Genomic DNA, 23,579 nt, shown 5'->3' with positions numbered 1-23,579 from the left:
AATTAAATAACTGCATTTATGTAGTGCAGTGTTATATAAATAGAAGAAACTACATAGTATTTCTAATTTCAAGACGTAGAAAGACGCGGAAACAAACATAATGGGAGGCAAGACTGTTGTCTCATATTTTTATGACCCAGATGTCGGCAATTTTCATTATGGTAAGACAGTATATTGTTAAAAAGGTTTATAGAATAACGCAGACTTTATTGCTATTAATTGTAAGTGTGCTGTAACTCATGTTACAGAAGGAAACGTATCCCGGCAAAGATGGTTTTGGAAGACAGTGTCAACAATGACGTTTATCAGTTTCTTTGTTGCGAAATTATTTTAGAATGCTTTTCCTGATGAACTGGTATTGATATTAGAGATTTGGGTGAATTTGGGCAAGTAACAAGTTGTCCTTGTAGGGGTATATATACTTTATAATGTCGAGCCAAGTACGTGAACCATATCTTACCTACACGTTGCTTAGTATTTTATACATTTCTGACTTAATTTTGGGGCAAACCACTCGTTTACCAGGTTTCCTTTCCGCTTTTATAAGAATAACCCTGGAAATTGTGGTTGTTTTTGCGCGGGGAAAAAAATATGTATGTATGATAGCGGCCACCTGTATGTATTATTATGACTTAACTTAGAATATGGCAGTGTAAGGGGGTTCGTAGGAGGTCGTTAACCCCCCATCCCTCCGTTAGGTACGTAGGTAAGGCCACAGCTTGTAGGTTAGGGCTGAAAGTTTAGGTCAGTTAATGATAATTTTGAATCAGCGCACGAGGTACTGCCCGCTGTTATACAAAGGCTCCGGGTGGCGGTTTAGTATGTGGCTTACTATTTGAATATGGCCTACGAAATTCTATCTGCTTAAGTATGTGGCCTAACCTAACAAGCTAGGTAGGCCACATACTAAACCAGAATAAAAAAGGTAGGCCGCATTCGCGAACATTACCGTTTGCCAGTGTATACGAGGTTGACGTTTTATTTTCCTGTAATGTTTGCTTGCGCAGTTCAACATTACCGCTTGCCAGTACATACGAGCTTGATGTTTTATTTTCATGCGAGCGAAGCGATGTCAAGGAGAATTCTGAGACCGGGGGATCGTTCAGACCGTCACACCAGCACCAAAATAAGATAACAGGTAGAAAAAATGTGGCCTATGTAAATGACGTGAAATTGAAGAAACCATATATCACATCCTTCTAATGATCTCTAGCTTAGTTGGCTTGCAATTAACCATTATCTCATTGCTCATTTGTACTGGCAAGCGTTACATAGATTTGCTGTGTAAATCATCCGCATAGGTCACTATTAAAGTACTATGTCATATTACATATAATCTAGCTATATCACGTCCTTTAGGTTAGCTTTTCTTCGCTGGGGCTCACTTCGCTTGCCAATAAACATTATTTCCTTATTCTTCTTTTCTGGCAAGTGGTATATGGATGTCCAGTGCCCGCCAGCCTTATAGGTCATTATTTCATGGATAATTTTGGTAATATTTTGATAGAGACCCACCCATCTATTACTCCTTTCCAGTACATAGGAGCTTGATGATTTTCTTTTTTCGAGAGCCAAGCAAGCCCATGGCACAGCAAAAACCATTAGATTTCAGTAATATTTTGATAGTGTCCTTAATGGTTTTTGCTGCACTGTGCGCTCGCTTCACTCGCGAAAAAGAAAAACATGAAGCTCCTATATAGTGGCAAGCGATAATTGTTAGGTGGAACTCTATTGAAATATTACCATGATTTTTACTTTCAGTTGAGCAACAATAGCTATACACTGAACGCTGAAGGTTTGAAATACTGTATAATCAATTACCAAAATAGGTGGGATAACACTAAAATTCGAAATAGATTGGACCTCTTTGGGAGACATCTTGTGATGGTAGTCATACTGGAATTGAATAGTAGGGAGAATAAAATGGCAGTTGTGAAACAAAATGAGGGAACTTGTGCATAAATACTTTGAAGCTCGTAATTGGTTTAAAAAAGATATCTAATCATTATGTCATACAGAAGACAGAACAGCTGCCAAAAGCAAATCCAAGCAATGCATAGGTCATGGTACAGGCTTGGGCATTACCCAAGATGAGAGAACAATGGTTTGATTTTGGAGTGTCATTCTCTTAGAAGAGCTCCTCACCATAGCTAAAGTCTCTCTTGTATCTTTACCAAAGGTAAAGAGTCTCTTCTACCCTTACTAAGAGGAAAGTAGTGGGTGTCTTCTGAAGGGCTCAGTCGCTTCTCTTGGGCCTCTCTCCCTTTAATACCATACGGGGGGTTTCTCCTCTGTGAGTTCCTTAGAGGGAGACTGTCTCGCCGACTTCGCCGCTCCCCCTCGGTGCTATAGGCAGCTGCTGATCCTTTTTGGGGAATGCCCTGCCCGCTTGTGGGTTAGGTTGTTCTCCTGAATGTTCTCAGCTAATTAATTTGATTGATATACGTTTATACAGCTCTTTGAAGCCGCACTCTGTTTGTCAGGCGATGGCAGCTGCCAGAGGGAGTGTGTAGTCGTCAATATGTTCTGTTCTCTCGGGCGGAACCCCCTCCCCCCCTCTGGGATAAGTTGTCCTCCCAAGGGAGTTTGTTTTTAATTCTTTTTAGTTTTTATTTTTTTCAGCGGCTAACGTCAGATGGGCAGAGTGATTGCTCCCCTGGCTTTCTGTTGCCCTGTCCCGTCTCTGCCCTGTTCTCTGGTGCCTTTGGCACCTCCTGATCAACATGGTGACTTCTACCTTTCCCTCACGAGGGTTCGGTACCTTTCAAGAGTGCTTCAATTTTTTGCAACACACTGCTTCTGCCCTTCTGTTCCTGACGTCATGGCGTAGGAACAAAATCAGGAGCAGATTGGGTTCCTTTGGTCATCTCAGTTGGGGAATCTCTTTGGGGTGACCCCAGAAACGAGCTTCGGCCACGTTTCACAGGTAGCGCTCCCTGTCGACCTTCAGCTTGAACATTGTGGTTGATGGGAAGTAGAGAGTTGTTGTGGCCTGATTGGGAACGTCTCTGTCTGGTGTTTGCCAGACAGGGGTTCGAGTCCCGCTCAGACTCGTTAGTGCCATTAGTGTCTGCAACCTTACCATCCTTGTGAGCTAAGGTTTGGGGGAACCTATAGGTCTATCTGCTGAGTCATCAGCAGCCACTGCCTGGCCCTCCCTGGTCCTAGCTTGGGTGGAGAGGAGGCTTGTGCGCTGATCTCATAATATATATGGTCAATCTCTAGGGCATTGTCCTGATTGCTAGGGCAATGTCACTGTCCTTTGCCTCTGCCATTCATGAGCGACCTTTAAACCAGAGGTCTGCCTCCAGGTATTGGAATATTTCCCTTCTGAGGGAGAGTCCCTCTACCAGCTAATGTTCAGCAATCTTCCCTCTTGCGGGAAGAAATGCCAACAGTGGTAACGTTGTTCTTCAGATAACCTCTTTGGGGGTAACTCAGAGAACAAGCTTCAGCTTCGTTCTCAGGTAACACTCGATGCCCACCTTCGATTTGACCTAGAGCTCGTTGAAGGGATGTAGAGAGTGCTCCTCAGGGGCTACTTCCAGGTGTTGGAACTTTCCCTTCTGAGGGAGAATCCCTCCACCAGCCACTGATCGGCAATCTTTCTCCTTGTGTGGGAATTACCGACAGGGGCACCATATGTTGGTCATGTTTTCTGTCCATGGGATGGTCATCCTTCACCTGTTCAGTCTCTCCTTCGTAGGACTTCTTGAGCAGGAATTGGATTTGTCCATTTCCCGCTTTTCCTCTTCATTAGAAGACCCCCTCGTCCAGCCCTACTGCAGCGACGCCACCAGCGCATGATCGCCCATGATCATCCTACAACTCGTGACTGCTGACGCCAGTCGCCATTCTTCAGCTCTCCAATTGCCAGCTTCCCTCTTACCTGGTCATTGCTCGCCAATCGCCAGCTCGTCACGTGCCGGCTCACCATTCGTTGATCGCCGTACACCTATTCGCTGTTTGCCGATTGCCAGCCTACTGTTCGACAGCTTGCCGGTCGTCAGCTTGCCGCTTGCCTGTTTGCTGCTCGCCAATTGCCGCTTGCAGATCCGTTCGCCAACTTGCCGATCACCCGCTTGCCTTCTTGCCGATCACCAGCTTACCAACTGCCTGCTCGCCGATTGCTGTTCATCAGTTCGCTGCTTTTCCTATTCATCGTTCGACGATTCTCCAGCTAGCCATTCGGCAGCTTGCCGATCTCCGTTTACCAGCTCGCCTTTCGACAACTCACCGTTCGCCAGGTCACAGTTGTCCGATCGCCAGCCAATCGACGTTTGTCAGCTGACATTCGACAGCTAACCGCCAGTTCGCCAACATTCGTTGGCTCGCTGTTCGACAGGTCATCGTTGCCCAACTCGTGATCGTCACTTGGCTGCGAAGGATCGTCACTAGTCAGCCCTCCTCTTGGTTACTGTTTGTATCAGGCCTTGCCTGCGCCCGTGTGAAAGTGCTAATGATCTTCACCGCCCACTTCCTGCAAGACATTACCTGCAGGAACATGGAGACATTCACCAGTGTCCCTGAGTACATACTAAATTGTTTATAACACTTCAAGCTCCCTGATGGAGGGTAGAGTTTAACCATGGCTAAGCCTGGGATGAATGACAAAGAATGACTGGCTCTTTCCCTGACGGAGCAACGGCTTCTACGGTACTCTGCAAAGCTGATCTCCACTGTTTGCAGGTAGAACCATTTCCCTTGTGTAACCTTCTATAGTTAGATATACTTGTTATGCCCCCTTCCCCCTGGCGAGGTGGGATTGGGTAACGTCTTTGGTAGATTCTAAGATTCCTATGTTTCTGAGAATGTTTACATAGACTAGTCACACTGCTAGTATCAGACATTCAGAAAAAATGCTCAGGCCACTAACCGTACGTTGTACGAATAGTTTAGTGAGGTGTCAGTGTTTCTCTCACATGTGAAACACGTATGGGGAAACCTTGGGTCAGAGGACAGCCAGTTGGTCCGGACTTCCACCCTCTTAATGGGTGAATCATCCATAATGAATAGTGTAAGGTTCGTAGAGTATCAGAACAAATAATGAATTGAAAAGTAATTTCTATTTTTCCTAATGATACAAACCTGTAGCAATTTATACCAATTAGCCCGCCATCACCCCTCCCCCAGAAGTCCTGTCTGAATAAAAAGTGACTAGACAATACAGGTGTTTATGTGTGAGCAGGGTGGCCAGCTACTCCGCCTACCCCTTCTCGCCAACTAATGGTAGGGTATTTAATACCTCGTTGAAACATTATGGCTAGTTTCAGCTTCGCCTAAAACATAATCTCTAATAAATACCTACAGGTTTGTATTGTTAGGAAAAATACAAATTATTTTCAAATTTGTCATTTTTCAGAGGGTGCCGTTATAGAATTAATTATGATTTAGAAATAAAAATTTTGTACCTAAATGAATTATTACTTTTCAGGACCTGGACATCCCATGAAGCCTCACAGATTATCTATTACACATAGTCTCGTCTTACATTATGGGCTGTACAAAAAGCTTCAAATTTATAGGCCTTACAGGGCTAATTTTCACGACATGACTAGGTAAGAATATTTCATTATATAAGTACGATACAATGTCTTTAAAAACTTAACGCAATGCATTTAATTTTGATTTGTTCCACTTGTGTACAAATCTTTCATCCTTTAAAATGGGTAATTTCTTCAGTGGCGATGGGAATGGTCATTGAATTTGTTAACGAGGTGGTTAACGTTAGGTGGTGGGTGTGTACCCGACCACTTTCATGTCAAAGATTTAACTTTTGACTTCGTCAATGACAAGTATGGACTTACTGTTGTGACCTATCTTAAGGCTTTGATCTTTTTCTTTCAAAAATGAATACTTGAATTGATTCATCAGGGATGTGAAACAAGACTTGTAAATGTGGGGTAAAGGGTGGAAACTGCAACCAGTTTATGGTAAGACCATTTGTAGATCCTCACACACACTGTGAGCTTCTTGTAGGTTGACTCAATCATCGCCATTTGCCGAGTGCAGATCGTGGCTTTCCAATCAATGGCAGGCTTATGCTTTGAAGAGGAAGAAGGCTAAATCTTCTCAGGCTCCAACCTTGGCAATTCCCAATATGACACCTTGCTTAACTCACTGAGTTGACTTCTCACTAAAACTTCTAGGTACAGTATATGCCACTGGCTCGGTCCGCATGGAGTATGCTTCACATGGCAGGGGGAACTTGGATTTGTCTCAGCTAGTTTTTCATTGTTTAGTTGAGTGTGGATTTCCCTGAAGATTGCTGTACAATACAAAAAGCTTTCCTTTTGCCATCCAGACCTCCAATGACAAGTTTTACCAAAGGAAGGACTGAGCTTCTTTTGGTCTAGCAGGTTGGCCCTTGATGTAATTTTTTAGGGAGTTGGTAGCAAATGCCACTTTGCCCATGGTGTCACCAATGCCAGTAGTTCTAGTGGTGACCACAATAAGTTTACTAATGATTTCAGTGCCAGTGACCCCTGTAGTAATGGCCACATTGCACCCTAAGCCTAAGAAGGCTCCCACGCATGTGGTAGTAAAAGTACTGAGATCGAAAGGGCATAAAAAGGGTCCCGGAGTAGTGAAACGTGTATATCTTCCCGGTTCCCGTCACCCGTGCCTATGACCCATTGCTCCCAACCTCCTTGACATAGAGCCCTATTGTTGTGGTTCCTGTGAAAGAAACCCCTGTGGTTTCTTCCATTGGGCCATTCAGACCTTGACTTCTCTACTAACAGATCCTGAAGGGAAAGTTGGTAAGAGGAAAAAGCGAGTATCCTTCTCCTCCTCCTCATTCTCTTGCTCTGATACTGATTCTGAATTTTCATCTATCAAGAAGAAAAAGTCTAAGAAAGCTAGTAGTAAGAAGTCCTGTAGGAGTTTTGACAGCGCCACCACCTACTATGGATGCCTTCCTGGTGGCCCAGGCCATTGGCACAGCCCTCCAGGGCCTATACCGTGGCCCCCTGGTTGGCTGGCTGGACTACCCCAGTAGCCAGGCAGGATGGAGGCACAACCAGGTATTAGAAGATCTTGGTTGCCCTCATTTACTTTTCCTTCCTAGACTGTAGAATTCTATATCCCTCTTTAACTGGAATACAGTATTTCCACATCACAAGTTTGAAAGAAAGCATGTCGCAAGGAAGCAAGCGCGTGGGTGGTTGCCACAGGTCAGCTGCTGCATATCAACGTATTGGAAGTTTAGCTATATAAGCATTCCAAGAAAGTTTTAAGGAGGCACTCAGTAATGTTGAAGTGTAACACCACCACCATAGCAGCCTTGTCAGTAATCAATGAGGCACAGCATAGCTCCTTCTTTGCAAGTTGTCAGAGTAGAAGCACATCTAGGTGTCATTCCATTTTATAGAACTGACAGTTTCCTACACCCTTGGGATCCCCTTTATGCCTATGTCCTTTCTCCAATCAGCCTGACTTGCTAGCTGATCAATCAAGTGATGATTACACCAGTTCTATGGATGACCAAGGTGATTCCCAGATAGCCACAAGCTAAGTTGGTTGAAGTCCTGAGAGAACTACTTTAGTGGAACACTCTTCTCTGTCAACTTTACCTTCAGAGGTACTACCACTAATCCGAGCGAAAGGCTTTTCACTAAGGACTACCCAGGAAATGTTTGGTTACCTTTGACAGTCCTCAGCAGCTGTTTACCAGGGAAAGTGGATAATTTTTTTAAATTGCTCTCAGAACAAATACTTCTCCAGAGTGAGCAGGTTTAGCGCATATCACAGACTTTCTCATCTACCTTTGTTGAAAGAAGCACTTCTCAGTTGTGGGTGTCAAAAGCTATACCTTAATCTTGATCACAGCCTTTCAACTGATGGGTATAGATCTCTCCTCCTTTGGGGGATTTGTCTTTATTTATGAGGGGCTTTGAGCAGTCTAGACCAACTTGGGACCTTAGGCCCATGAAGGTGAACATGATCTGTGTTCTCAGGTCTCTTACACATATCTCATGTAAGCCATCAGACAGAAACCTAACTCTCAAACCTGTCTTGTGCTGGTCTTAGCATCGGTGAGGAGAGTAGACGAGTTGCACAGACTTCTTATGTAGTAACCCACACTGTGAGTTAGAAAGAAGTCTCCTTTAGTTTTGTGCCCTAGTTTGTGGCTAAAACCAGATCCTGTTAACACGTGACTCCATTCTCTAGACCTTCTCCTTGTCCTTTATATAAAGCATTAGGTGGTAATCAAGAGGACTTATTTTTGTCCTTTGAGCTGTGAAGGCTCTACAGTGCTATCTAAAGAGGACTTAACATCTCAGGCTTGAGTATCAATGACTCTTCCTTAGGAGAACTAAGAAAAAGTTGAGAAGAACATGGTCTCTTTCTTGCTGTGTGAGGTCAATAGAGCATATGGTATCGGAGTACCAGCTCGAACAAGAGCTAATGAAGTCAGGATTATTGTTCCCATTGTGGCCTTCTGAAAGAATTTCGCTGTAGGTCACGCGATAAAGGAATGAGTTTGGAAGTGCCAACTTACCCTCCACAAGTCCTTCGATACTTTTCTTTTCCCTGTTTTGGCTACTCGAGTAGTTGTGTAACCAAGCCAGCTCCCACATGGGACAGAGAGCATTTTGTCTATGGTAATGTGTAAATGTAAGTGTGGATGAAAAGTAGAAGGACTGACTCTTCTGCCTCTTTGTTTCCCCAAGCCTCCCTTAATGATGGGGAGGTTGTGGAATGAATACCGAACCTATTGGTTCCTTCCAGATTACATCTCCACTGCCAGCGTAAGGATTCCTTCACTGACTGAGTATCAGGTATATAACCAAATACAGTACAGTATAGGCCCTATCAACCTATTTATCCTTATGATGGGCAGATAGGAGGTTGCTGGAGTTGTCTCCCTTGCTCCTGTATGGGACCAGGAAAATTAACTTATTCCAGTGAAGAAAAATAACTAACTATAGTCAATTTTTTTTAGCGAGGCAGATTTGCACCGACTCGCAGGGGTGCCCTTTTAGCTCGGAAAAGTTTCCTGATCGCTGATTGGGTGGACAAGATAATTCTAACCAATCAGCGATCAGGAAACTTTTCCGAGCTAAAAGGGCACCGCTGCGAGTCAGTGCAAATCTGCCTCGCTAAAAAAATAATTGACTATAGTTCATTTGTTGCAGAACTTCCTGCTCAGAGAGTCTTTAACAGGAATGTGGGTGGGGTTACTCACCCATGTTCACCACCTATCTTTAACCATCTCACAAACGAATTCAACAGTCTCTCGATTTCCTCTGAAGGCATTCCCTATTTTGAAGGACTGGTTTGTACAGTATATCTAAATATTATGCTTAATTAAGATGATTTTCTATTTTAATTAATCATAAACCTAAGTATTGTATAGTACTGTAAGGAAATTTGCTTTGTAAAATAATGTATAATATCTGAATATGGAATAACCGTTTTTTTATTTGAAATGTATAATTATATAGAAATTTTTATCTCAACAGGTTTCACTCGGAAGAATACATAGATTTTCTTATGCGAGTCTCTCCACAAAATGTTCAAAACTTCACCAAAAATTTAGGACAGTTTAATATGGCAGATGACTGGTATGTTCATGTGACTTTTTCTAAGGTCAAATAAAATGTTTTTAAAAATCATTACCCAAGTGCAAACTAAGAAGAAAAAATCAATTTATGAAATGAATTTTGTCAATGAAATAAATCTAATTTGTAAAAGAAAGCCCAAGCCAGCTTACTGTGCTCACATTCTATGATATACGTACATTTGTATCTTAGATCAGGTATTTGTTCCTACGCGGCATAAAAACCATCATCCTTTAGTTATGGAGGGTAATTCATCGCAAGTTGGAGTCCGTCATTAAAGTTGGATAACAGTTGGTTATCCAGCTGGTAAGGGGGCTGAGCTATAGTCAATTTTTTTACCGAGGCAGATTTGCACTGATTCGCAGCGGTGACCTTTTAGCTCGGAAAAGTTTCTTGATCGCTGATTGGTTAGAATTATCTTGTCCAACCAATCAGCGAGCAGGAAACGTTTCCAAGCTAAAAGGGCACCGCTACGAGTCAGTGCAAAATGCCTTGCTGAAAAGAATTGACTATAGTAGCCCCGCCCTTTCCAGCCGGAGAGCCTTCTTTTTTTATTCAGTTGCCGATGCACACAGAAGGCCTTCAACTTTCAAACTTAATTGGTTCCAAGGAAATGTTTGTATGTAGAATTGTTAGAAATCCAATTTTATTAAGTTTTGGCATAGGGTTGGCCTAACCTGAACCCCATTCCTATGATTTCCAGCTACAAAAATCAATAAATAGTCAAGTTTCATATGAAATAGATATCAGGTTATTACAAATGTTGTTATGCTTACTGTATTAAATGATATGATATTATTTTATTACAGTATTTCTTTATCTTATCTTGGTTATTTTTAAATATTAAACTTAGCCGGTGAATATATAATAGCTGCAACTCTGCGGCTCGACAGACAACATACTTAAAAAACTCGCGAGCGATCGCTATGCAGGTTGCGGGTGTGCCCACCAGCGCCAACTGTCGGCCAGATACCACTCTCGGATGTAAACAAAACCTTCAATTCTTCTCTGTCGACGTTGACGACAAGACGTACTTTTACTCACTGTAGAACCTGGAGTTTTCTCATCATATTTGGTGAAGTACTTTAATTTGGTTTGAGCTTTCGCAGTACAGGTGTTTTCTTCAACGTAAACTCTTGAACTCTTTTTTGAATCGGATTATTTGTTGATGACTTAGATCGTTTTTGGAATTTTCTTTGACTAATTCAAAATGGCTGACCCTTCTCAAGTTCCTAAGTTTCGAAAGTGTAATGCTAGGGACTGTAATAGGCGTCTTCCAAAGGCTTCTCTCGACCCTCATACTGTTTGTTCCAATTGTCGGGGTAAAACCTGTCAATTGGGAGATCGGTGTGAGGAATGCGTGGGCCTTTCGGAATTCGATTGGATCGAATTTGATAAATATACACGCAGACTAGAGAGAGATAGGGTAAGGAGAAGTTCATCTAGGTCCGTAGATTTTTCCTCTCCACATGCCCCTGAACCTAATCCTTCCCCTGTAGTGGTTGTTCCTAACCCCCCTCCTAGCACTCAGGAGCCGTCTATGTAAGACATGTTGCGTGCTATTCATGCCTTGGGGGAGAGAGTTGAGGCTTTAGCAAGTGACCGTAATCAACTCATGGCTGACGTAAAGGAACTCAAGTGCCAAAGTGCCACGGCGGAAAATGGGAAAGTGCTTAGTGTTACGCAAAGTGTTGTGAACAGTGTTGCGACCGAGGGTTCGTCTGTTCGTGCCTGTCGTTCACCTAGTCCGGGACCTCTTGCAAGCTCCCAAGCCCAGGGGAGAAGCAATGTCGTACGACTTATGGGTTCGAGAGGCCTTGATCAGCGAACAGACGTTCCCTCTTTGGTATCAGGCGTATCTCGTCAAGATCGCCCCTACCATAAGACGAGAGAGCCCATTTTTACCTCGTCGTCCGAAGCCGTTTCACGTAAGAAACCATGGAGCAAGGTCTCTAGACCTTTGAAACGCAAGTCGGTCCCTTCAGGACAAGTCCAACGTCCCGGATGTAGTCACTGGGACAGTTCGGACCCGTTGCCGTCATCTGATGACTGCTCGCCGCCTAAGAAAGGCAAAGTTGTGCCGTCTCAGTCGCTAACCCCGTCTGTTACCGCACCCGTTTCCGTAGACCCTAAATAGGTTATACTGCAGGACATGCAGTCTAAGCTTGCGTCCCTTATGGAAGACTACAACGCAGAGAAGGTTTCCATTGAACCTAGCCGTTTTTCTCATGGAGACCCTGGCCGTCAGCCATCCAAGCGTTCTGTTGTGCGTCCTGTTGACGTTGATGTAGCTTTCTCGCGTCAACCAGTTGGGGTTGTACCTCCCCCGATGCGGTCCCGTGTGGATTTCCAGCCGCACGTTGACGTTAGGCAACTCACTGATGCGACTGGTGACGTTCAGGATGTTCACCAACCATCAAAGTTGACTTGTTTTGACGCGGTGCGTCAACTTCCGCAACCCAGTGTGGTGTTGACTGCACAACCCAGACGGTCTAAACAGTCTCGGGTGGACGCTGTGCGTCCTCGCGCACCTGTTGTTGACAGTTCCCAGACTGTTCAGCAGTTTCAGGACGCTGCGTCCTGCTCCGTCACTTATGCACCAGTGCGGCCGGACGCTGCGGGTCAAACGTTGCCTACACCTTTGCCGTTTTCTCATCAGTTATCAGATGAGGAACTTTCAGATGAGGACGTTGCTGAACCCCAGCCTGAGGATCAGCCTTCAGATTTAGATGAGCCTAGAGCAGTTCCTCCATCTATGGACTTTAAAAAAGTCATGCTTGTTTTTAAAGAGTTGTTCCCTGAACACTTTATCTCTGTAGCTCCTCGTTCGCCGCCGTCTGAGTTTGTTTTAGGCGTTCCTGCTGCCACACCAGCCTTTACAAAACTCGTTCTCTCTCGCTCATCCAAGAGAGCTTTACGGCTGTTAGGCGATTGGTTGGTAACCAAAAGGAGTTTAGGGAAGACGGCCTTTGCCTTCCCCCCATCTAAACTCTCGTCTAGATCGAGCGTCTGGTATGCCACGGGAGAAGTTCTCGGCTTGGGAGTTCCTGCCTCTGCCCAGGGCGACTTCTCAAGTCTTGTAGACTCTCCCCGTCGCCTTGCCATGAGACGCTCGAAGATTAGTTGGTCATCCTCAGACCTGGACCATCTACTTAAAGGCATCTTTAGGGCTTTTGAAGTTTTTAACTTCCTAGACTGGTGTTTGGGAGCCCTGAGTAGGAAAATCTCATCAGCCGATAGGGATGTCTCCTTACTCATCATGTCCTGCATGGACAAGGCCGTCCGCGATGGATCCAACGAGCTTGCCGCCTCATTCACGTCAGGAGTCCTAAAGAAACGAGAGTCTCTGTGCTCTTTTCTATCAGCAGGAGTGACGCCCTGTCAAAGATCTGAGCTACTCTTTGCGCCTTTGTCTAAGTTCTTGTTTCCTGAACTCTTGGTTAAGGAAATAGCCTTGTCTTTAGTGCAGAAGGACACCCACGATTTGGTTGCGTCCTCGGCTCGCAAAGTTCCCCCTTTGCCTGCCTTGTCTGCTAGACCTAGGATAGACACTCCAGCGTCCAGGTTTATTCCGCCCTTTCGTGGCAGAGCCCCCAGCAGGGGAGGTGCTCGTGCCGAAGGGAAGAGAGGAAAGAGGAAAGGATCCAAGTCCTCGCGGGGCAGAGTCTGACTGCCCGCAACTTCAGACAGCAGTAGGTGCCAGACTCAAGAACTTCTGGCAAGCCTGGGAGAAGAGAGGCGCAGATCAACAATCTGTGAGGTTGCTCAGAGAGGGGTACAAAATCCCTTTTGTACGAAGACCTCCTCTAGCGACGTCCCCCATCGATCTCTCTCCCAGGTACCGAGAGGAAGCAAAGAGACAAGCCCTGAAACTGGAAGTGTCTCTTTTACTAGAGAAGGGAGCGGTGGTCAAAGTCTCGGACCTTCAATCACCGGGGTTTTACAACCGTCTCTTCCTAGTACCAAAGAAGACGGGAGGTTGGAGACCGGTGCTAGACGTCAGTGCTCTGAATGTCTTTGTCACAAAGACGAAGTTCACCATGGAGACCACAAAGTCAGTCTTAGCAGCGGTCAGAAAGGGAGACTGGATGGTCTCTCTCGACCTAAGGGACGCCTACTTCCACATCCCCATTCACTCAGATTCCCAACCTTTTCTGAGATTCGTCTTCGACGATGTGGTGTACCAGTTTCGGGCCCTGTGCTTTGGCCTAAGCACGGCTGCTCTCGTATTTACGAGGCTTATGAGGAATGTGGCAAAATTCCTCCATTTATCGGACATCCGAGCCTCCCTTTATTTGGACGACTGGCTTCTCAGAGCCTCTTCCAGTCATCGCTGTCTGAAGGATCTCAATTGAACTCTAGATCTGGCCAAGGAATTGGGACTCCTAGTCAACTTGGAAAAGTCCCGGCTGATCCCATCCCAAACTATTCTGTATTTAGGGATGGAGATTCGCAGTCCAGTTTTTCGGGCTTTTCCATCGGCCCCCAGAATAGATCAAGCCCTGCTCGTCATCCAGAAGATGTTGAAGAGAGAACGTTGCTCAGTCAGGAATTGGATGAGCCTGGTAGGAACGCTATCATCCCTGGAGCAATTTGTCTCGCTAGGAAGGCTACACCTCCGACCTCTACAATTCCATCTAGCTTTTCACTGGAAAAAGGACAAGACGCTAGAGGCGGTCTCGATCCCGATTTCCGAAAAGATAAAGACTTGTCTGACTTGGTGGAAAGACAATATCAGTCTACGAGAAAGTCTTCCCCTAGCAGTTCAGAAACCCAACCACGTTCTCTTCTCAGACGCATAGGACTTGGGCTGGGGCGCGACGCTGGACGGTCAGGAATGCTCAGGTCTGTGGAACTCGAGTCAGAGGAGCATGCATATCAACAGCAAGGAGCTTTTGGCAGTTCACCTGGCCTTGATAAGCTTCGAGAGTCTCCTTCGAGGCAAGGTGGTGGAGGTCAACTCGGACAACACCACGGCCTTGGCGTACATTTCCAAACAGGGAGGTACCCACTCTTTGACTCTGTACGAGATCGCAAGGGACCTGCTCATCTGGTCAAGAGATCGAGGCATCTCCCTAGTAACGAGATTCATCCAGGGCGACTTGAACGTTCTAGCAGATTGTCTCAGTCGGAAAGGTCAAGTAATTCCAACCGAATGGACCCTCCACAAGGATGTGTGCAAGAGTCTTTGGGCGACTTGGGGTCAACCCACCATAGATCTCTTTGCAACCTCGATGACCAAGAGGCTCCCAATCTATTGCTCTCCAGTCCCAGACCCAGCAGCAATACATATAGATGCTTTTCTCCTAGACTGGTCTCACCTAGACCTTTACGCATTCCCACCATTCAAGAATGTCAACAAGGTACTGCAGAAGTTCGCCTCTCACGAAGGGACAAGGTTGACGTTAGTTGCTCCCCTCTGGCCCGCGAGAGAATGGTTCACCGAGGTACTTCGATGGCTGGTAGACTTCCCAAGAAGTCTTCCTCTAAGAGTAGACCTATTACGTCAGCCACACGTAAAGAAGGTACACCAAAGCCTCCACGCTCTTCGTCTGACTGCCTTCAGACTATCGAAAGACTCTCGAGAGCTAGAGGCTTTTCGAAGGAGGCAGCCAGTGCGATTGCAAGAGCGAGGAGAGCTTCTACCATTAGAGTTTACCAATCGAAGTGGGAAATCTTCCGAGACTGGTGCAAGTCAGTATCTGTATCCTCGTCCAGTACCTCTGTAGCCCAAATCGCGGACTTTCTCTTATACCTGAGAAGAGTTCGCTCCCTTTCAGCTCCCACGATCAAGGGCTACAGGAGCATGTTGGCTTCGGTCTTCCGGCATAGAGGCTTAGATCTTTCCAACAATAAAGATCTACAAGATCTCCTTAAGTCTTTTGAGACCTCTAAGGAACGTCGTTTGGCTACACCTGGATGGAATTTAGACGTGGTCCTAAGATTCCTCATGTCAGACAGGTTCGAGCCTTTACATTCAGCCTCCCTGAAGGATCTCACTCTTAAGGCTCTTTTCCTGGTGTGCTTGGCCTCAGCTAAAAGAGTCAGTGAGATTCATGCCTTCAGCAAGAACATCGGTTTTTCGACAGAAAAAGCCTCTTGTTCTCTTCAACTTGGTTTCATAGCCAAGAATGAACTGCCTTCTCGTCCTTGGCCTAAATCTTTTGATATTCCTAGCTTATCAAAGATCGTGGGCAACGAGTTAGAGAGAGCATTATGCCCCGTTAGAGCTCTTAAGTTCTATTTAGCTCGTACTAAGCCTTTAAGAGGTAAATCTGAAGCGTTATGGTGTTCGGTTAAGAAACCATCCTTACCTATGTCAAAGAATGCTTTGTCATATTTTATCAGATTGTTAATACGAGAAGCTCATTCACACTTGAGTGAGGAAGACCGATCTTTGCTTAAGGTTAAGACGCACGAGATTAGAGCTATAGCAACTTCCGTGGCCTTTAAGCAAAATAGATCTCTGCAAAGTATCATGGACGCGACCTTTTGGAGAAGCAAGTCAGTGTTCGCGTCATTTTACTTGAAAGATGTCCAGACTCTTTACGAGGACTGCTACACACTGGGTCCATTCGTAGCAGCGAGTGCAGTAGTGGGTGAGGGCTCAACCACTACACTTCCCTAATTCCATATCCTTTTAATCTGTCTCTTGAAAGGTTTTTAATATTGTTTTTTGGGTTGTACGGAAGGCTAAGAAGCCTTTCGCATCCTGGTTGATTTGGCGGGTGGTCAAAGTCATTTCTTGAGAGCGCCCAGATTAGGGGTTTGATGAGGTCCTGTTGTATGGGTTGCAGCCCTTGATACTTCAGCTCCTGGGAGTCTGTCAGCATCCTAAGAGGATCGCTGGGCTCCGTGAGGAAGACAGACTTAAAAGGCAGAGTAATCGTCTAAGTCGACTTCCTTACCAGGTACCTATTTATTTTGGTTTTGTTATATTGATAACTGTCAAAATGAAAAAACTCTTAGCTTATACGCTGTAAACATATTAACTCTGGTCTCTACCCACCTCCTTGGGTGTGAATCAGCTACAGGGGGTCCTCGGGTTACGACGCTGATCCGTTCTTAAGACGCGGTGTAACCCGAATTTCCGTGTAAGTCGGAACACCATAAATATACGTACTGTACTGTACTGTAAAGTATTACTGTATACTGTACTATAATAAAATGTATCAAATGACATAAAAACAATATTAGAAAAAGAGAAAACAATTCCTTACCACATGAATTAAAGTAAATATCAATAAAAAAAGAAAACAATTCCTTACCACATGAATTAAAGTAAATATCAATAAAAAAAGAAAACAATTCCTTACCACATGAATTAAAGTAAATATCAATAAAAAAAAAAGAAAACAATTCCTTACCACATGAATTAAAGTAAATATCAATAAAAAAAGAAAACAATTCCTTACCACATGAATTAAAGTAAATATCAATAAATAAAAAAAAAGAAAACAATTCCTTACCACATGAATTAAAGTAAATATCAATAAAAAAAGAAAACAATTCCTTACCACATGAATTAAAGTAAATATCAATAAAAAAAAAGAAAACAATTCCTTACCACATGAATTAAAGTAAATATCAATAAAAAAAAAAAAGAGAACAATTCCTTACCTTATTCCTATGGTTGGCTTGCACACTGGAAGGGATGTTGCAAGGGACGGAGAGACTGGTTTATTGTGGAGAGGAAGGGTGCAGTTCTCTCTACTTTCTTAAAATACCGCTCCAGGTTAGACTGGACAGAGAGGATCCTCTTCTCATCCAAAATCTCCTTATAACACTGCAGTAAGTCCATGACACCTCTGGAAACCCTGGTGAACCTGTCCATGTTGGGATCTTGAGCCTCGAAAGTTGCCAATGCTTGTTGTATCTCGGCAAAACCTTTTGACAAGCCCTGCCTTGTGAAAGCCTTAGGGTCTGGGGTGGGGGCTTCTTCCTCTTCCTCTATGATCTGCTTCTCCAGTTGTATCAAGTCCCCAACAGATAACTCCTCTCCATGAGATTCTAGCAGCTCCGTAACATCATCAACCTCCATCTCCAAATCGGTTTCCTTACTCAGGGCAACAGAATAACCCCCCTCCCTAATTATCTCAGCCAACGCTTTAGGAAATTCACTTGCTGCTTTCTCATCCCCACTAGCAGCTTCACCTTGCACTTTAAGATTATGGTAATTGGCCCGAGCCTTAAATCGCATAAACCAACCCCTACTAGCCGAAAACTCTTCACTTTCACTTTCTCCCCCCCTTTCTTTTTTCAACGCTTCAAACAACCTTTTAGCCTTCTCTTGAATAACCATTAAGCTCACTGGAATACGCCGTTGATTTTGATCTTCCAACCAAAGCACTAATAACCTTTCCATTTCGATAATTAAACCACTACGCTGTTTCGTTATCACTGTTGCTTTCATTGGAGCAGATCCTTTTACGTGTTCAACAATGCGCTCCTTATCTTTAAGGATAGTAGCCACGGTCGAACGGCTAAGGCCAAGCGATCGGCCAATGTTCGTTGGCGTTTCACCGTTTTTAGACCGCTTAATAATGTCTAATTTCACTTCCATGGTGATGGCCTTCCTTTTCTTCGATGCACTACCATCAGAAGAATCTGCCTTGCGCTTTGGAGCCATAATGAAGGGCAAAAAGTTCAAAAAAACGATCAAACACGTGAGAGAAAGAACAGGCAATCACAACCAAAAATGGCGTATGAGTGGAACTGAGCGACGCCGTCTTCCTCGCCCACAACCACCGCAAAGCGTATTCATCCACCGCGCGCTAGAAACTAGTTCGCAATTGTTTACGTCGCTTACGACGCTAACGGTGTAAGACGGAACGACGCTTAATATTATTTTTATATTTTTATGGGGCGCGTTTGTAACGGCGAAACCGCGTAAGTCGGGACCGTCGTAACCCGAGGACCTACTGTATTATATATTCACCGGCTAAGTTTAATATTTAAAAATGATATTTTAATTATAAAATAAATTTTTGAATATACTTACCCGGTGAATATATAAATTAAATGACCCTCCCTTCCTCCCCAATAGAGACGCAGCGGGACGAGAAGAATTGAAGGTTTTGTTTACATCCGAGAGTGGTATCTGGCCGACAGTTGGCGCTGGTGGGCACACCCGCAACCTGCATAGCGATCGCTCGCGAGTTTTTTAAGTATGTTGTCTGTCGAGCCGCAGAGTTGCAGCTACCTGTATTATATATTCACCGGGTAAGTATATTCAAAAATTTATTTTATAATTAAAATATCATTTTTAGTTGGATTTGTGTTTGTATCCTCCAAATCTTTGTAAGTTGAACTTCTGTACGTGTACAGTCAGCTTAAACTGGCTGTAAATTCACACTCCCTTTGTCTCTATTGTGGAGTCCGTGACTGTTTTCAGTGATCCCCATGCACTAAGTGTAGGTTATGGCCTCCAGTGTAGTGGCAGGCGTACTCCCTAAAGGGGACTTGACTGGGTAATGCTCAAGAAGACTGGAAAGTTATTCGGTGCCTCAGTTTCCTTGGGGGTTTGACCACTACTGCCATTCCAGTACATTCGTGCTTGGATCAGTCCTTTTATTTGCTGGAGTTTACGCGCAAGTCTCTTGACATCATTGTGCTTTGACCTGGGGGCGCTGATCAAGTACTTGTGTAACCAGCCCAGCTCCCAGATGGGATAAGGAATCATCTCGCCTATGGTAACGTGAAGATGTAACTTTGGAATGAGCACTGCAGTAGTATGACTGACTTACCTCCCTCATTCTTCTGTCCCTCCTCTCAGGGACCAGCGGTCCAAAGGTTACGTGCTGGATCGGACGTGATGCTGGCGAGTTGCACGGAGCCCTCATTCTTCAGATCTAAAGAAGTATCTCTCCCATCCCCCTTTAACAAGCAAGGAAATGATGTATCTTATGGCAACCCATTAATCATCACATAAGTTACACGTTTCCAATTAACATCCGCTTGAGGGAAGGGGATCTCTAGTTGATCGAGCACATGCTGGCATATACAGCCCAGGTCCTATCAGCCTTTCATCCCTATGAAAATTGGATAAGAGTTTGCCAGGGACATAACTTTGCTTCTGCACACAATAAGCCGTGATCACTTCCAGGGAAGAAAATGAACCATCAAGGTTGGTTTCTAAGGGGACTTCCAACCCACATAGCAGTGAGTCTCCCTAATTAAAGGACGCTAGTTTTGACCCCCTTCACCACTGATTATTTCACTCTTTTCACCACTGATTACTTCACTCTCTTCACTACTAATTATTTCACTCTTTTCACCACTTGTTATTTCACTCTTTTCACCACTGATTACTTTACTCTTTTTACCCTTCTTTATTTCAGTACATATGTGTACAGCTTTTGAAATATTCTATAACTACAAGGACAATTCCTATGCCACATAGGAACAAATAACTAATTTTTTAAGTAATTTTATTTTTCCTAACCATACTCACCTGAGTACTTAGATCCAACTTCCCTCCTCAAACACCCCTCTCAGTCTTGGGCCAAAAGGTCAAAAGTGAAGTCTCTTGACTGGAAAGGGCCTTGCCCCACACCATCAGCAGCTGGATAACTGCTTGCTATCCAAGTTTAATGACCGACTCCAGCTTGTGCTGAATCAGTCTTCCTAATTAAAGGACCCAGGTTTGTGTGGCTAGGAAAAATGCTAATTACTATAAAAATATGTGAGATTGGTTCAGGATAAATTTAGATTGTATAGCCAAAGGTAGGAAAATAAGCAGATGAAAATTAAAGAAAAGGCAGCAAGACATCATGCCAAAAAATTTTATTAGTCAGATAACCATTTGTTTAGTGATAAAGCTTTTTAAAGTCAAAAGGTTTGCATCTAGTAAACTAAGTTATTCTTTAGAAAGCATTTTACCATTATATTATGTACTTTAATGATCCCAGTATATTAAAAATGTAAAGAAAGATGAAAGTTAATACTGTTGCATATAGTTATTCTAATGTTAGACATTCACTTACAGTATGATAATTACTTTTGTGTGATGCATATTTTCTTTTTACTCTTCTAATTGAACTTTTGATATTACCAACAGTCCTGTATTTGATGGTTTGTATGACTTCTGCTCCATGTACACGGGAGCATCTCTTGAAGGGGCTGTGAAGATAAACCATAATTGCTGTGATATTGCAATTAACTGGTCGGGAGGACTTCATCATGCCAAGAAATTTGAAGCGTCTGGATTTTGTTACGTTAACGACATAGTCATAGCAATTTTAGAAATGCTGAAGTAAGTAATGTATGATGGTTATTTTTAACTTATCAATAGCAATTTTAGAAATGCTGAAGTAAGTAATGTATGATGGTTATTTTTAACTTATCAATAGCAATTTTAGAAATGCTGAAGTAAGTAATGTATGATGATTATTTTAACTTATCAATAGCAATTTTAGAAATGCTGAAGTAAGTAATGTATGATGATTATTTCTAACTTATCAAGTCTTGCTTTTGATTGTGCATAATTTTTTTTATTCATCTCCACTGTTCTAAATTTATCTTCTCGTTTCATTTAAAACTAGAGGTGCACTCAGTAGAGCGCAGATCTCCACCTCAGCAGATTATTGCTTGACCTTGACCTTTAACCGTAACTTGTATTAATTGGCGAGGGTTTTCATACACTTAAATATGAACCAAGTTTGAAGTCCCTGTGACAATGATGTTCAAAATTATGACTGATTACGTGAATTTTGCTTGACCGTGACCTTGACCTTCCAAAATTTTAATCATTGCCAGCTTTTTACTTAGCAGCTAATACCTACAAGTTTCATTACTCTACAATTAAAAGTTTGGCAGGGAGCTGTTCACAAACAAACTCACTCACACACAAATGGGTGCAAAATCATAACCTCCTTCCAACTTTGTTGGCAGAGTTAATTAGTGTTGTGTAACATTCACTTCCTCTCCATTTAATTAAGAGTGTCATTTGGCTTTATTAAAACTCGTTTGCTTCTTGATCAACTTCTTTCATTTAGGAAGCCATTGAAGGATTGTTTTATATACAATACAAAAAATTTGAAAAAAGAAAATTTGATATTTTAATTTTTTTCAAAGTATCTTCTTAATGTATAGAAGACACTTTCAGTTATTATTTTTCAATTATAATTTTTTTTTATTTAAAGTTATTTTCTAGATTGAACGCAGTAAAGTTCTTTATCTTTTCATGTTTGAATGGCAAAAATTGATCAATATTATAAAATTTTTGTACAGTATGCAATATTTATCACGAATTTTCAAGTTTTGAGAAAACGGACTTCAAAAATTTTTTCGTAGAGATTTATTAAATAGACCTTAGTATGTCTAAGTATAAGCTTATAGCAGTAATTTTCCTCAACACTAGGGATCATAAGGACATATTCATCATTTTTCAGGGATGGTTACTGTCCTGTGGAGAGTCCCTTCATTTAGAGAGACATAATATACACTACATGTATGAAATGCACATACATGAGAATCGTAGTTACATAATATACTTTCATTTTTCATCATAGTCATAACATTAAAATTTTGAATATAGAGACAGGAAGCTAAAGAAGTACAAAGAACATTCGTGCAGAAAATATTTATTTATGCCTGCCATATCGAATACTGTATAAGAAAACTGATAATCTAGTCCTTGGGAAATCCTAGAAAATGGTGTAATTTATCTTTATGGGATACTGAAATAGATTGCTTTCCATGAAATTAGAAGAAAAAGTAGATAAATATGTACCCAGGTCAGAAATTGGTTGCGTACATGACCTGGTGCTTGTGCAATTACAGTGAACCCTCGCTACTTCGCGGTTCGACCATCGCGGATTCACCACTTCGCAGATTTTTTTCATAACCCATATATATAAACATATCGCGGATTTTCCGGAAATTTCGAAAATACCGCGATATATGTAGACCCCAAATACGATATTTCGTTACCTGAAATTCCATTAATACTGTAATTAGTAATATCTGCTCTTACTGATGGTTCATTGCATTACATATGACATATAATTCAGTACAGAAAGAAATAAAACACGAAAAGAGAATGTGATCATACGGTAATTCAGTATACAGTACGTAGTAAAATTAAATTGAACATGAAACGCAAATCAGATGCAGTCATACCGTATTAGAATGGTGTAAGGCTGCTGATGGCTACTACTGTACTACAAATGTAATGGATGTGCATCTTTTCCATGAATCTTTTGTATGTATACGTACGTAGTACTGCATCCAATAATATTCTTTGTTGCAAAAATCACATCTCGAATAAGCGTACATATCCTACAACAAAACAAGCGTAAAATAGCGTACGTAAAGCTGTATACGTAGGGTACCTTGTATTTGAATTGGTAACTACTACGTAGCATATAAGACGGATTGTGATTGGTTCAAGCGCTGATAGATGACGAATCAGAATCCAAGTTTTGTAATCTAGCCTGTGATTGGTGTTTTGACCGCTTCTCCAACCTCCAGCATCTTTTCGCGGCGACTTTGTTTGCCGCTCTCTCGCCGTGTAGATGCTGCTACGTTATTGTGAACTTCTGCTAAGGCTGGTAGTGAGCCTAAACGCCACCGAAAGATGATGACGATTGCTGAGAAGGTGACGCTTCTCGATATGTTAAGAGAAGGCAGAAGTTACGCGGCCGCTGCTCGCCATTTTGGAGTGAACGAATACACCGTTCGCTACATCAAGAAGGACGAGGCGAACATTAGAAAGACGGCTACCATCACCTTTAGCAGATCAGCGAAGCGAGTCCTTACCACGCGTAATAAAACGATCGTACGCATGGAAGGTGCTTTAGCAGTGTGGATTGCCGACTGCCGGAAGAACATAGCCTTGGATACGAACACCATCCGAACCAAGGCTTTGAGCTTGTATGAGAATTTTGCGGCAAAGGAACCTCAAGACGACGATGGCGACCATGCTGAAGAAGAAGATGATGTAGATGAACCTCAACCAGGAACATCCACTGATTCCCAGCCTCAGAAACAACGTTTTTCCGCCAGCAAAGG

General features: G+C 43.1%; 1 protein-coding gene across 1 annotated transcript in view; it reads left to right on the top strand.

The window, feature by feature from the left end:
- Positions 1-64: 64 nt before the first annotated feature.
- Positions 65-23,579, top strand: part of HDAC3 (histone deacetylase 3) — a 58,623-nt gene continuing 35,108 nt past the window's right edge. Inside the window, exons 1-4 of the mRNA XM_068363386.1 lie at positions 65-161; positions 5,435-5,558; positions 9,468-9,569; positions 20,626-20,820. Of these exons, the coding sequence (XP_068219487.1) occupies positions 101-161; positions 5,435-5,558; positions 9,468-9,569; positions 20,626-20,820 (482 nt within the window). The 5' untranslated portion in view covers positions 65-100. The remainder of the gene's footprint in view (positions 162-5,434; positions 5,559-9,467; positions 9,570-20,625; positions 20,821-23,579) is intronic.

The sequence above is a fragment of the Palaemon carinicauda genome, chromosome 40 (genome assembly GCF_036898095.1).
Source record: "Palaemon carinicauda isolate YSFRI2023 chromosome 40, ASM3689809v2, whole genome shotgun sequence".
Taxonomy (NCBI): Eukaryota; Metazoa; Arthropoda; class Malacostraca; order Decapoda; family Palaemonidae; genus Palaemon; species Palaemon carinicauda.
The sequence above is the reverse complement of the archived record's forward strand: the minus strand, read 5'-3'. Positions and strand labels throughout refer to the sequence as shown.